The sequence below is a fragment of the Cyclopterus lumpus genome, chromosome 17 (genome assembly GCF_009769545.1).
Source record: "Cyclopterus lumpus isolate fCycLum1 chromosome 17, fCycLum1.pri, whole genome shotgun sequence".
Classification (NCBI taxonomy): domain Eukaryota; kingdom Metazoa; phylum Chordata; class Actinopteri; order Perciformes; family Cyclopteridae; genus Cyclopterus; species Cyclopterus lumpus.
This window is the reverse complement of record NC_046982.1, coordinates 10,055,742-10,071,151: the sequence shown is the minus strand read 5'-3', so window position 1 is coordinate 10,071,151 and position 15,410 is coordinate 10,055,742. Positions and strand designations below refer to the sequence as shown.

Below are 15,410 nucleotides of genomic sequence, written 5' to 3'. Positions count from 1 at the left end.
ACGGAATCTGATCAATTCATTCAACAACAAAAATAGGCTAGAGGGGCAACAACACGTTTACCACCAATCATAGAAATGTATTAGCTAAAGAAATTTTTGCTCAAAATCAAACTGTTTTTGGTTTAGTCCTCCAGTCATAGAAGAGCCCAAAGAGCCAGTGGATCCAACAGTCAGAGCCAAAGAGAACTGGCTACGGCTCTACAATAAAGTCTTAGAACAGCTTCGGGAGGTAAGATCACTGGTTTGAGCCCCACCCTCTCATTCCAAATTTCAATTCTGTCCTCCACAACAGTCCAGTCCAAATCGTTTTAACAGTTCCACCCTGTTAACGAAAAAGATATACCCGAGTTCAAGAGACTCTAAAAGTGTCTTCAAAGTTGTTGAAATATGAATGTGCAGTGCATTATGTATGTGAAGGACAGGATACATACAGTAAGTTCTTGAGTTCTATTTTGATCATGTTTTTTGCGAGACAGCAGAAAGCAGACTTAACGTGTTTCATATTCTATGACTGCTACCTTTTAGTTTTCTTAAAATAAAAATACTGATGGCTCCACAGACGGCAAACCTTTTATTTGAGTTGAGGTGCAGCTCCACACCATTCCTTGACAAAACTGCTTGACATTTTTTACACATTAAGTTTTGCTTGATCAGTTTTCACTTGCATATGTTATTCACATATTATGTTGCTATTCATTACCTTTGAATTCAGTTGTGCAGAGAATTAATCACTTGCTTTGATGTTTATGTTGATGTTTGTCATGTTGCGTTTTGGTCCATTTGGCTTCCTTTTGCTCGTCTTTTTATTTCTTTTGTTTCTGCCGAAACCCACTTTGTTTGCTTTCCAGTTTCATGTCATTGCCATAGTGACACTCGCATGCACTTTGCTCGGCCATCATTGGAGCATGCTGACAGGTAGGTACAACCTGATTGGATGCTTGAGCGAAAGAAGGCAGGAAACTTCTCACTCTGTGTAACTAGGCAACTTCACTATGCTCACTCATCTTCACACCATTTTGATCTGTTCTGTTATATCAAGAGCTGTGATTATAAGCCACACTGCATCAGATTCTCCAAATTCATTTAAACATTTTGACAAAGCAATTTTTTGCAAAGATGCAAAACCTGTATTCTCTAACGACATGAATAAGGGTGGGGACATTTACTGAGTTACTAGTTCCTATTGAGTTTTCAGCTGTGTTTGCCCGAAGCTATCAAGTCTTGGACGGTTTATTTCCCAGTTTTACAAATTGTGAGAGGCATCTCTGATATTATGCTGTTCCTCAACAATCTTTGAGTTTTTACTGACCCAGCTCACTTTTGATCACTGATGAAAGAAATACACAAATGAGATAGACATTTTGCTCTTTCATAATCGGATAATTAAACTCTACTGATGCAGCCTTATTTATACAGTATATGAATGTTAGAAAAAGCTGGAAGGATGAACTTACGGTTGTTTGTCTCTTAGTCTGACATTCCTTCTTTGTTTCTCTCAGGCTCGAGGAGAGACCTCCAGCTCGCTATGGTTTGGTAAAGGAGGGTGAGTGTCTGCTGTCAGTTCCTCAAGTAATATGCTTTTTCTTACACCAAAAAAATTAGAAGTCACACATTGTATTAGTCAAGCTATTGCAATAACTCCATAACCTCAACTAAAATGATCTTCAGATCATTGTGGAAATCTGCCACCACTGCTTTGGATTGAAAATGCCCTTCTTTAGTCTGGGAATCCTCCGTTCAGGCTTATTCAGTTTCTGGCATTTGGCCAGCGAGTATTGAATGTGGTGGGCTGCCCTGACTTAGCTGGCAGGTCATTTGTAGAGGAGGCAGACCTCAGAGTGGGACTGAGGCTGCATACTGAATAAGTGCTAAGTTAGCTAAATAAAAACCCAGAAATTATACCCAGGTGTGTGTGGTGTCATTCCCACTATTTGAGACGAGGCAGTCTCCATAATTAAACTCTCCAGTCCTTGACAGCGTTAGATCTGCCCCATGGTAACAAACCACAATTTCATAGGAAGACATTTTGATGATCGTTAGCTCTGCTGTAAATATTGCTGAACATATTCATATGAATGTATAATGGTTCATTCCTTTCTCATTCAGAGTGGGAGGTGCACTCTACAGTATTGACAGCATGCCTGACCTTCGCAAGAGGAAAGCCATTCCTCTTGTCCGAGACCTGGTGAGAAACAAACATGGACACACATACAAGCAGTAATGTTCACCAATATTGTGCCCTGAAATCCTTCTCGTTGCAAACATCATCGGTTTCACTAAGTCTCAGTTTACTGTAAAACAATAATCTATTCCTGTCTCTATTGCTTTAGTTCTAGTTAGTTTTCCTTATTCTGAAAACAGCTAAACATATTTCTTCTTTGCTTCCCAACATTCCCTTTTGTTCAGTAATCCAAAGTGAATATACTCGTGTTTATATCCCTTCATATGCTTGATTTGTTGATGAATGAAATGCTTGGATATCTGATGTGTTATTCTAATTATAGTAATTAATCAATGTAGTTCAAATGTTCTCTGGAGTTTAGGGCATACCTTTCAGATGCATAGTGGCTCACACACACACAATGCATCATACATATTTCTACAGCTTGTTGTTTCAAATTCCTAATGTCTCCTCTCCTCTTTTGTTCCATCACTGCCTGGACTCATCAGTTAATGGTGAGTGCTTGTTCACCCCGTACAAATGTATTCATTGCTAAATCAAACAATAATATGAAGTTCACAGTGTAGTTCACATCCAAACACAAACCGTGTTGTTGTGTTTGCCCTCTTGTCCCCAGTCTCTAGTGCAGAGCTCTCGTAAGGCTGGAATCACCTCCGCCATGGCTTCCACCACTCTTGGCAATGAAGAGCTGGTGGGTTTCCTCATCTCACTTCAATTCTGATCAGGATGCTCCAACCTTTAATCACTGCTGGTATCAAACTCACATTTCTCCTCCATGCCCTTTACAGAAAAGTCATGTCTATAAAAAGACCCTGCAGGCTCTGATCTACCCCATCTCCTCCACTACTCCACACAACTTTGAGGTGTGGACTGCCACCACACCCACCTACTGCTACGAATGCGAGGGGCTGCTTTGGGGTATCGCCCGACAAGGCATGCGTTGCTCTGAATGCGGCGTCAAATGCCACGATAAGTGCCAAGATCTGCTCAATGCCGACTGTCTGCAGAGTAAGGATCGCAGAATCAACTCACGCACACATTGTTGTACACCTGCAAAGATACACTTTTAACCATATGCATATTTTTACTTTGCCATAAACATTCTCACCGCTCCACTCAAACCCTAAACCTATTTTAGCACCTCCTCTGAATCCTTCTGCCCAATTGACATCCCATTATTCTTGTTCTCTATCCACTCTCACATTCTCCTCCCTCTTCCTTTCCAATTTATCTCTTGAGTAATGTGCTGTCATACCCATGCCTCTCCTTTCTTTTCTACTCATAGCCTTTGCATCCATACTGCTTTGACTAATTCAGCTCCACACGGGGTGACTTATCCAATTCCCATACTGATTTCGGAGTCAATCTATGCAATGCATAATTCATCACTCCGCTGTCTCCATAGAGTCTCATAAGATCTCGACAACATCTGTTGGTCTTTTACTCTCTGACCAGATCAGGGGTTAAGTGGATACAGTTTCCACCATAATATTGAAATGTTTTGGGGAAGATCCCTGGTCAAAGAAATGTCGAAGATCTTCTCAATTGATTTGATGCTATCTTGGGTTGCAGGGACACAGGAGATAAGCTGCTAGCATATGCACCATATTGCCTTGAATATACACCATAAACTTTTCTTCCTACATCCCTCTCTTCATTCATCCGTCTCATCAGGAGCTGCAGAGAAGAGCTCCAAGCACGGGGCGGAGGACCGAACACAGAATATCATCATGGTCCTGAAGGACCGCATGAAGATCCGAGAGAGGAACAAACCAGAAATCTTTGAACTAATCCTGGAAGTGTTCGCCCTTGATAAAACAACACATGGCACACAAATGAAACAAATCAAGCAGAGTGTGCTTGATGGGACCTCCAAATGGTCAGCGAAGATCAGCATCACTGGTGAGTTATGGGTGTCATATGTTGTACAGGTTGTAAAGTCCATTGAGGTAAATTAGTGATTTGATTATTTTGGGTTATAAAAATAAAACTGACATGCTGTTTCTGACATTAAATATCATGGCTGTTGTTTTCTTTTGTTATTTTCGATAAAAGTAAATAGAAAATAGTCAAACAGCTGCATGAGTAATTGTTTTAATGTCTCTTCCTCAGTGGTTTGTGCTCAAGGCCTGCAGGCTAAAGACAAAACAGGCTCCAGTGACCCTTATGTAACTGTTCAAGTTGGAAAGACCAAGAAGAGAACCAAGACCATCTATGGAAACCTCAACCCTGTCTGGGAAGAAAACTTTCACTTGTGAGTACAGTGGGATGTTTCAAATGCTGATATGCCATTTTATGCCACTATATTGGATGGTGTAGTGCTCTATTTTAGGGTTATCTCAGGAAATGTATTTAAAACACTGCATTGACTTTTTTTGATTCACCAGACTAACATGCAGTACTTAGAGATGAGTCTATTTTCCCATGTTTTCCTCCACCATTAGGATTTGTTCATCTGCATCACAGTCGTTGACTTCTACTGTTGCCAACAATTTCGGTCTCTGCATTATACAGTGAATGCCACAACTCGTCTGACCGTATCAAGGTTCGCGTGTGGGACGAGGATGATGACATCAAGTCACGCGTGAAACAGAGGTTCAAACGTGAGAGCGATGACTTCCTGGGCCAAACCATCATCGAAGTCCGGACTCTGAGTGGGGAGATGGACGTTTGGTACAACCTGGGTGAGTTTCTAGTGAAGAGAAAATATGCTGGAGAATTGGCCACAGCAGCAGGTCACACTGAGAAAACAGAACAAGAAACCGATAATTTAACGCTTGTTTCTTGGTGATACAAAAGATTTCCGTCAACTAAGAAAGCATGTATATCTTTCTTTCTTTTGACAGACAAGAGAACTGATAAGTCTGCTGTGTCGGGAGCCATCCGGATGCACATAAGTGTGGAGATCAAAGGAGAGGAGACGGTTGCTCCTTACCATGTCCAGTACACGTGTTTACATGAGGTCAGTCTAAGTGGACATCTGGTGGAAATCTTCTCAATGTTGTTGTGATTATTTGCACTTGAAATGCAACATTAGACATGCAAGAGCAACCCTGTAAGGTTATTAGTTCCAGTTTCACGTTAACACAATCAATCACCTTGTGAATTCTGTGTTTTTGTATTATTAAATCGCCAACATCAGGTTTGTTGTAACAATTGTACAGTGTATGGAATTATTGAGCCATTTTTATAAATATAGGGGTGTATGGACCCCCCGGATATTAGACAGGCATGGACACAGTTTTTCATATGAGACTCTCACGAAGTCCAATTGACTATTTCACAGTTTCATATATAATCCTGTTACACTGCGGGATTGTAAGAAGGGGATGGAATCAGTGAGGAGATGCAAAACTGTTTGGCAATCAGCTGTGTTCAAATTATGAACTTGAGAGTCAAGGTGGATTTGGGCACACTTTTTTAGTTTGACATTTTGTTCTTTATCGGAAAAAGAAAATAGTGGATGTGTGTTTTTGTTTCAGCTTCTCAGACTGTTTACCTGAACCAAATGTGTCTGCCTCTTTCTTGTCTCCTTACACCAACTGGATGTGCATTTTAGATTAGATGAACAGATAATTCAAAAGTCTTCTAATCACATATAAACACATGAATAAGTTGTTCCCTCACGGTCACTCGGTTGGTGTCATTAAGGCGTCTGACTATCCAAACATTAACGCTTACAGTAGATCTAAGGCCTCTGAATTGTATCTGTATGGCCACTTTATGAGATGTAGATGTATTTGAAATGCTATTAATTTTTTTCAGCATCTGTTCCAGTACACCACTGAGGAGCAGAATGGCGGTGTAGTAAAGATCCCTGATGCCAAAGGGGACGATGCCTGGAAGGTGTATTTTGAGGAGACTGCTCAGGAGATAGTGGATGAGTTTGCCATGAGATATGGAGTAGAGTCCATCTACCAGGCCATGACGTCAGTCCCTCAGCATTACTCTTTGCTTACCTTTGAAAGTTAAATAAGAAAGATCATATCCTGAGTTCGAAGCATTGCATTTAGTCCACTTGTTTTCAAACAGGGATATTTTGACTACATATAGTTTATTTCTCCAATACACGTGTAACAGATGCATTTAAAAGCACTAAATGTTATTTTTGCCACTTCCACCCCACAGCCACTTTGCCTGCTTGTCATCTAAGTACATGTGCCCAGGAGTGCCGGCTGTGATGAGCACCCTGCTTGCCAATATCAACGCTTACTACGCCCACACCACCCAGTCCTCCAACAATGTTTCTGCCTCGGACAGATTTGCTGCATCAAACTTTGGCGTGAGTCCATTCTTCATATATGTGACTATATTCTACAAGAAGCCTCACATTCAAACTGAAAAATGCTATACTTCAGAATATTGCTTTTAAGAACTCCTTAAAAATGACTAGCTGGTGGTCCCTTGGGCTGTAGATGAGTCAGTTAAATGTGGCCCCGCCTACTTCTCCAAACGTCCAATAGGCTGAGCCTCGTCAGTTCCAGCCCGGTTTGTGTAGTTCAATTGTAACAAATAATCTTCTGTTTTGTGTCTTTTCTTGTTTAGAAGGAGAGGTTTGTCAAACTGTTGGATCAACTGCACAACTCGCTGAGGATTGACCTGTCCATGTACCGGGTACTGACTGCTTCTCGGTCATGACAAATGCAAAACGCTTCGATTCTAAGTTACTTACTGCTTCAATCCACCTTAGGTTGTGCTATTTCTGTGTGTACATGTATAGGAATGTAAGTTCTGTGTTTGGGATGAAATGACAATGGCGTTGTTTTTATATGGTCACTGCTGTGTGTGATGTTTATTTCCTTCACATTACTACTTGAAGAAAAAGAAACTTAGGTGAACATTTTGTGCCGTTTATAATTCTCGTTTGTTTGTGAATGTGCTTTCAGAATAATTTCCCTGCCAGCAGTCCTGAAAGACTACAAGACCTTAAGTCTACAGTTGATCTCTTGACAAGCATCACATTCTTCAGGATGAAGGTAGGATGGCTTAAATATTGATCTTTTCTTTTCTTTTCACATTCAGCACTTACAAACTAACATGGTCAAATTCCCAGTACTTTCTGGAAAGTAGCCTAAGGCATGAACTGAGAATCAACTTAACATTACCCTATCCTAACACAAGCGATTATCATATGACTCTGTGTCTGTGTGAGTGTGTGTCAGGGTGTTAATGTATTTTGGTAGAATGTGTGCATCTCAGTGAGTTTATGGTTACAGTCCTACTAAGATAACCTCAGAGACTGTGGGTCTGACAGCTCTTTGAGGTTAATTGGATTCAACCATATTGTTGTGTAACATTTGTGTTCAGGTTCAAGAGTTGCAGAGTCCCCCCAGGGCGAGCCAGGTGGTGAAGGACTGTGTGAAAGCCTGTCTTAACTCCACCTACGAGTACATTTTCAACAACTGCCATGACCTCTACAACAGGGAATATCAGACAGACCCTGTAAGTTTGTGTGTGTGTGTTTGCAATCAACGCCATTGCAGTATTCCTGCTCTTTAGTGCAGATACTGTGCAAATAAATTCCTGATAAGTGTAGCGGCTATGATATGAATCCACAACTTTGTTTTGTCTCCAGTCAAAGGCTGTCCCTCCGGATGAGCAGGGCCCCAGCACCAAGAACCTGGACTTCTGGTCCAAACTTATCACCCTCATCGTTTCCATCATAGAGGAGGACAAAAACTCCTACACTCCTTGCCTTAATCAGTGAGTCTCTGGTCATAACATCGGCCTAATTCCTCAAATTATTCATGCAGAGGCACGATTGGAACTTTTAAGGCCATTCTAGGAAAAACTAAGGCTTCATGAGTAGTTGTATGGGATTTGTTTAAATAAAAAAAGGCAAAGCAACAGAATATAAGGAGAGGAGTGTTGGGCTGTTCATTATTTTGACTATGTATACAGACGAGTCATTCCTGTACAACAGCCACTTTGGTGGGTCGGGGTAGTTTGATTTGGATCCAATGCTACTTATTATCTACTTATCCATTAATTTATTATTTATGATTATTAATTTAAAGGAACTCATTGGCTTTGTTTTGGGTGACAGTGATGATAACTGTGTCTTGTTAATATAGAAATGCAACAAAACAAATTGCAGCAGAAACACTGATGGAGTTAGATAAACAATGAGGCTGGGGTGTCTTGTTAAATAATAGATTGCCTTTACTGGATGCAGAGCTGGATTTAAGACTGAGGACTGTCTCTTATAGGTTTCCCCAGGAACTGAACGTGGGCAAAATCAGTGCCGAAGTCATGTGGAACATGTTTGCACAAGATATGAAATACGCCATGGAGGGTAAGTGTCTGTGTGTTGTTGGGATGGGGAATATTAAAGGCCTAGTAGTAAGAGGAGTCATTAGTTTGTGGATGAGTGTGTTTTGTGTGTAAACTACTGTATATAAGGAAAAAGAGTGATGACGTGGGACTTTGTTTCTCTTTGATATTCAGAGCATGAAAAGAACCGCCTGTGTAAAAGCGCAGATTACATGAACTTACACTTCAAGGTGAAGTGGCTCTACAATGAGTACTGCAAGGAGCTGTCCACTTTCCAGAAGCATGTACCTGAATATCCAGCGTAAGTATCTTATAGACAACATCCAAACTTTCCCTCCTACAGCTACCTCTTTGGCACCGAGACTCATGATGTCTCTACTCGTTCCTTGTCCTGCAGCTGGTTTGAACCATTTGTCATCATGTGGTTGGACGAGAATGAAGAAGTGTCCAGAGACTTTCTGCATGGAGCCTTGGAGAGGGACAAAAAAGACGGGGTAATTGCTTTCATCTACATCCTTCATTAGTAAAATACTAGCCTACTAGCATACTAACAGTTGTTGTCACTAAATCAGCCACAGTCCGTTGCTAGCATTTCTGCAAGTGCTATAAAACACAACCTCTAAATGCGAGACAACAACCCCCAGTTTTCAAATGTTCCTTTTTAAATGCCCGGTTTAAGTTTTTTACTGCCCTAATTTTTATTTATAGGACTACTTTTGATATTCTGGGAAATACATTTATTTACTTTTTGTCCAAGAGTTAGATGAGAGGATTAATACCACTCAAACATCTGTAAAGTATGAAACTACCATCAGCAGCTATCTAATTTAGCTTAGCATACAGACGGGAGGAAACAGCCAGCTGGACTCTGAACAAAAGGAACAAGATCTACCTACCAGCACCTGTAAAGCTCACTAAGCTCACATGTTATCCGTTGTTTGTTAAATACATGCAAATAAAGTGTAAAAACAACACTGGTTTTACTGGTTTTATGGGTGGTTCTTGGTAGGTTGCAATGTCTTCCTGTAGACTGTTTTCAGTCTTTGTGCTAAGAGAAGCTTGCTGCAGGTGGAAACTTCATATTTACTGGACACACACAACAGTGGCGTCTTCTCATCCAATTTCAGGACAAAAAGGAAACAAGCATATTTCTCAAAATGTCTAACCATTCCTTTAATAAACAATGTCAGTTTTACATAGCAAAGTGTGCTGGAAAAATGTGGAAAAAAGAATTTAGAAAGAAACAGGCAGTCATGTGAAACTAAAGTTTGACTAAAATTCAACGATCCAATTCTGCTGAGACGGTAATAAAATAACTATGAAAGCTTAAATATGACCTCCTACATGCAGCATTTCCCTCTCATAAAATGTATTCATGCATTTCTCATGCAAATTCAGGCAGCTCACACCTTTTCTCCTGACTCGGCACATTCAAGGGGCTGAGAAGAACAGGTTGAAGGCCTCAAGGCAATCAATAATGACTTAATACCAAAGGCAAATGAAAAAAAACCTTCAATGCGGAGGAGTGCAGATGCAACAGCACAAGTCGATGTATGCACACACACATACCATACTCCGTCTCACCCGCGCCTACATAGCCACACAGCAAGAAGGTCGATTCACAGCAGCTGAAGATTCCTCCAGCTCATATGTCAGGACTTCTTTGGGTCCAATTATAGTCGCCAGAGGCAGCTTCTGCATCCCTGCGTCAGCAAAAATAGTGGCCCCCAGGCCCAGTCACATACCATAACACTCTTCACTAATGGCCGAGCTGAAGGTCCTGCAACTCTTCATAACCTTCTGATTACCTTCATCTCTCTCATCTGAAGGCTTTCAGAGGAACCAGCTCAGTCATGTGCAGTAGAAAAGGGTTAAATTTCATTGTCAATAAAGTGTAGCAGCACTGTGAACTTCTCCCACAGGTGGCCTTCAGAGGCATCCTACTCCTCACTTAGTTGTGCTGGGATTACTGTGCTGCAGCATCACACATTCACACGTTTCCCCCTTTCTTCTTGTGTCTCCAGTTCCAGGTTACATCAGAGCACGCTTTGTTCTCCTGCTCAGTGGTAGACGTGTTCTCTCAGCTCAATCAGAGTTTTGAAATCATCCGCAAACTGGAGTGTCCCGACCCTCAGATCGTTGGCAACTACATGAAGAGGTTTGCCAAGGTGACTTCCAGCTGCTATTGCTCTCACAGTCTGCCTTTACCCGAGTACCGGTAGTTACTCTTAACCCAAGATATTTCTCACAGCAATTGTGCACTTATTCCACTATTTGTTCTTTCCCGCAGACCATTGGTAATGTCCTGCTGTCTTACGCTGACATCATTGCAAAGGACTTTCCAAATCATGTCAAGAAGGAGAAAGTGGTAGGTGTTAACAGTGTTTTAAAGTAGACAACATACAAGTGTGTACAGAGTTTGAAATAACAAGATACCAGATAGAAATTGTGATTCAGTGGAATAAGTGACTGAATTAATAATTTAATTTTAGCTCCTTCAAGAGCATTGGTGTACGTGGTCGGGTTGATTAATTTTAGCAGAATAAACTGCTCTTTACTGTTAGAGCCGTGCCCAGGTTGCAGTGTTTCAAAGTGAATAGGGCTGTGTAATTAGCTAATTGTGGCGTAGGCTCTGCGAAAAGTGGCCTGCTTATCCAGAGAGACCAGGAGCCCCTGGAGGAGCAGTAATTACTGAAAACTCGTGCTTCTCCTGACCTGCATCAACAAGAGTTCTTTTGCCAAAGATGCAATAAAAAAAGTTAGGAGGACTAACCTTGATTGATTACAATTAAACACTGGGAGCAGACAGAGGAAAGGTAGTGAGAAGAGTGTAATGATTTTTTTTCTTTTCTTCCCTCAGCCATGTATCATCATCAATAACATCCAGCAGCTCAGAGTTCAGTTGGAGAAGATGTTTGAGGCCATGGGAGGCAAAGATGTGAGTTTCCATACGTGCTGTTGTTGTGATTGTGCTATAACAACCTGGTTCTTGTATTTATGCCATTTGTCTTCTTCCAGCTAAATCTGGAGGCTAGTGACTTCCTCAAGGAGCTGCAGAACAAACTCAACAGCGTTATGGACGACCTCAGCCGCATCTTTGCTGTCAGGTGGGTGTGTCTGTTTGATTCCCGTGTGGAACTAAGATATATTGGAATCACTTTCTCCTCCTGATTTCAAAGTCTGTTTGCATGTTTTTCTTTTTGTGTGGTGATTCAGTTTCCAGCCACAGATCGAGGACAACGTAAGGCAAATGGGAGACATCCTAGCCCAGGTCAAAGGTCAAACTGTCCCGGCCAACGGCAGCGTGGTTCAGGAGGCCGATAATGTCTTGCAGCCCATAATGGACTTCCTGGACAGCAAGTAAGTATGACTGGATATTGAATATCAATACTGTTAAATAATTGATTGAATGTGTCTCAGAAGTTGAATGGTTGGTCTGATTCTTAGTCTTAGACTTCAGGGTTCAGGATCAGGGTTTTACAATTTTTTAGGGACACTTCTTAAATGGCTGCTTTTACTAAGACAACATGCAATATTTAGTGTGAGGAATGAATTATTTATCGAAATATTTTTAGATTTTCCTCAAACTGAGCAACTGACGCTCAAGTATTGTATGGTATCAAAAAACTTCAAACGATACCAAGTGAGTTATATATCCTTGGTAGCTTTTATAAATGTCAACATGGCCTCAACAAGCAAAGACACTCCACAAATATGTGTTTCAGTGCTGCCTACGTGTCTGTCAATTGAAAGCTTGTCTTTTTGTGTTTCAGCCTGTCGTTGTTTGCTAAGATCTGTGAGAAGACCGTCCTCAAGAGAGTGCTGAAGGAGCTGTGGAAACTAGTGATGAATACAATGGAAAAAACGATTGTGCTTCCAACTCTCACTGACCAGACGGTATGTGGTAAAAAAGACATCTACTCCTAATTTCTTCACCTTTTTATTCTTCTCTGCTTTTGAATTTCCATGTCCATTGTGATCGTACATTAACCCATCTACCCGGCCATTTCCCCGTTCTCTCGCCCCTTCCTTCTTTTCTTAGGTTATTGTAAGTATGTGCGTGCGTGCGTGTATATGTGTGTGCGTGTGTGTGTGTGTGTGTGTGTGTGTGTGTGTGTGTGTGTGTGTGTGTGCTTGCGCGTGCATGTGTGTGTGTATATTTGCAGAATCTGTCTGCATGAAGAAACACTTTTTTTGTTTTACAATTCTTTCTCCTCTGTGGATATCAGTGCATCAAACCTGATTTAAATCAAGGCAACATTTCCTGCAATACTGACTGACTATACAACGCACTAAAACCTTCTTCCTCTCCCAAGATATAGCTTGTTTTTCTGAATGTTTGGTTAATATATATATATATATATATATATATATATATATTAGTATTGAATTTGCCGTTTTACTCCTTTCCCCTCCCCTTCAAAGTCTTGTCTTGCATATGCTGCTGTCTGTCCTCACTAAACCTCCTGAAGTCACATCTCACTAAACTGCACACCACCCTTTTGTTTCTCTCCCTTCTCTACTCACTTGTCTGGCTTTCCAATGACAGGGCACTCAGATGATCTTCAATGCTGCTAAGGAGTTGGGCCAGCTCTCCAAGCTCAAGGTGATGAAAATAGAAATCGTCAAACAGAATACATTTACCAAAAATAGATATCACATTTTAGAGGTAACTGTTTTATAGACTGACTCCTTCGTTTGTTCTGTCCTGCAGGAACACATGGGCCGAGAGGAGGCCAAGGCTCTCAGTCCGAAACAGTGTGCAGTAATAGAGCTGGCACTGGACACTATTAAGGTATTGTGTATGCTGTGTCACACAAACAGAACAGCTGGCAGGGAAATTGGTGCTCTTGTGTCTTAGTTTTACAATATTTAGTGTGGTCTCTGATTGAATAACATAAAGAAAAATCAAAAGAACACAGAGTTTGTGTATGTGAATCTTTGGGTTCAAGATCAGGGAGATGGGATGCTCATCAACCCTGCCAATCTAATGTAATTCATATTTAAATATAAATCAATGAATTATGATTCAGTTCAAATCAAAACATGTAACTTTAAACATCATAAACATCATGTTTAGTGTAAATGAGTGTATGTTTCGCAGGTTGAACTGCAAAACCAGCTTTAAATCACGATGCTTGGCTCCATAGCTCCAGGGCTGACTCTTGTATATTGTTCTCCTGTCTGTCTTTCTGCCTGTTCACTTGCTGTCGACCCATCTCCAACACGTCATATCTCATACGCAGCAATACTTCCATGCCGGTGGTGTGGGCCTGAAGAAGACGTTCTTGGAGAAGAGTCCAGACCTCCAGTCTCTGCGCTACGCCTTATCTCTGTACACCCAGGCCACAGACAAGCTCATCAGGAAGTTTGTCCTCTCACAGAGCGCTCAGGGTATGGACTTCATACGGCAGCAGACAATTTCACACAAAAATTCTTTCAGTTATTCTCAAAGAGTTCAACTGCTTATTCGTACTCTTACCAAGGTTTATGGAATTAAAATTGGATTATGAGATTAAAAATAATAACCTGTTTACAGTGTTGGTAGAAAATATTTAATGAATTGCTTTGGTGAATTATAGTAGGTATACCAGCACATACTGGTTTTAGTGTAACTCTAAATGCCCTCAGATGGATTTTAGATGAGCAGAAAACATGAATGATGAATTAAATGTCTTGCTCCTAGACACCATAGCTGTCTAGGTATTTATACAATCAGCCATAACACATTCCTTTGCTGTTTTTGTATACAGGCTCTTCTCTTGTTGTACAAAATAACACTTGGTTGCCATCCTCTAATGCTGACTTTCTTTTGTCACCTCTCAGTCCACGGAGGGAAAGGGCTCCGGTGCACGGCAAATGAAGACACACCACCAGAGAAAGGTATGCGTCAACAGTGTTATGTAAAGTCTGCATGCAGTCCGTTGACACTAAAATCATAAGTCTCATTTGACAGAAATCTTTGCATTTTCCTGTTATTTCTGACCATGTGATGAACAAAAATGTCTATTATGGTTGAGTAAAAACCCCATTTAAAAAAAAAACTGGTTAAACTAGATTTACTGATTCAAGGCCTCCGCCAACCAGTCAAGTTGCAGTTTACATCCATGTCTGTCCACAATGTCATCACCTCATCATTCCATCCTATTAGACATTTGTGTGAAATGTCAAAATTAGCATAAGAATTTTTGAGTTTTAGCCAAAAACGTTTGAGGTCACAATAATCTTTGATCACCAAATTCTACTCAGTTCATTCTTTAATCTGGAGATTCCCTCACATTCAAGAACCGGACGCACGGACAGACAACCCAAAACAAATCTCATAGTATAGTATGCCATAAACATCTCATAGTATGCCATAGCATATGGTCTATGGTATATTGGGTCATAAAAAGCAATAGTATAGAATGTCTATTTGTAGTATGCCATAGAAATGCCCCCAAAAATGTATCATAGTATGTCCTAAAAAGGCCATGCAAATATCATGAACATATTGTAGTATAGTATACCATAAAATAATTGATATTATTTAAATATTAATACTATACTATGTCATAAAAATGCTATTTAAAAAAGTCTTGGTATCATAGAAAAGTATAAATATATGTCATAAAAAATGTCTTATTACATACCAAATAAAATGACCAAAAACTACACAGTATTTAATATAAAAGTTATGTGACTTTTCTCTCAAGGAAATTACATTTTTTGTACATAATAAAACTGACTTAAAAGATTTTTAAAAATTCAAAAACTTTGGAGTTATAAACCTTCTTATATGCCTTAATTTATGGTTGTTCCTCAGGTCAGGTCAGGTATGGGGGCAAGCGCCAAGGCAGCGCTTTGCTGCGTTGTTCCTCCATTGCTTCTTTTGGACTTGCAGGTGTTACAAATGGTGGCACGTGCATGCGTGTTCTGCAAGTTTAAATTTAGTTCAACATCTGCTGATGCATCC

General features: G+C 40.5%; 1 protein-coding gene across 1 annotated transcript in view; it reads left to right on the top strand.

The window, feature by feature from the left end:
* The window catches only part of LOC117747003 (protein unc-13 homolog A-like), a 30,801-nt gene that overhangs the window by 11,552 nt on the left and 3,839 nt on the right, over positions 1-15,410 (top strand). Inside the window, exons 11-39 of the mRNA XM_034556385.1 lie at positions 127-229; positions 1,500-1,543; positions 2,107-2,185; positions 2,671-2,676; positions 2,799-2,873; positions 2,971-3,190; positions 3,857-4,084; positions 4,295-4,436; positions 4,697-4,866; positions 5,029-5,144; positions 5,948-6,111; positions 6,311-6,464; positions 6,728-6,796; positions 7,069-7,158; positions 7,490-7,624; positions 7,758-7,885; positions 8,392-8,477; positions 8,630-8,756; positions 8,853-8,949; positions 10,480-10,623; positions 10,746-10,823; positions 11,316-11,393; positions 11,474-11,562; positions 11,672-11,815; positions 12,229-12,352; positions 13,005-13,061; positions 13,170-13,250; positions 13,702-13,849; positions 14,282-14,338. Of these exons, the coding sequence (XP_034412276.1) occupies positions 127-229; positions 1,500-1,543; positions 2,107-2,185; positions 2,671-2,676; positions 2,799-2,873; positions 2,971-3,190; positions 3,857-4,084; positions 4,295-4,436; positions 4,697-4,866; positions 5,029-5,144; positions 5,948-6,111; positions 6,311-6,464; positions 6,728-6,796; positions 7,069-7,158; positions 7,490-7,624; positions 7,758-7,885; positions 8,392-8,477; positions 8,630-8,756; positions 8,853-8,949; positions 10,480-10,623; positions 10,746-10,823; positions 11,316-11,393; positions 11,474-11,562; positions 11,672-11,815; positions 12,229-12,352; positions 13,005-13,061; positions 13,170-13,250; positions 13,702-13,849; positions 14,282-14,338 (3,233 nt within the window). The remainder of the gene's footprint in view (positions 1-126; positions 230-1,499; positions 1,544-2,106; positions 2,186-2,670; positions 2,677-2,798; positions 2,874-2,970; positions 3,191-3,856; positions 4,085-4,294; positions 4,437-4,696; positions 4,867-5,028; positions 5,145-5,947; positions 6,112-6,310; positions 6,465-6,727; positions 6,797-7,068; positions 7,159-7,489; positions 7,625-7,757; positions 7,886-8,391; positions 8,478-8,629; positions 8,757-8,852; positions 8,950-10,479; positions 10,624-10,745; positions 10,824-11,315; positions 11,394-11,473; positions 11,563-11,671; positions 11,816-12,228; positions 12,353-13,004; positions 13,062-13,169; positions 13,251-13,701; positions 13,850-14,281; positions 14,339-15,410) is intronic.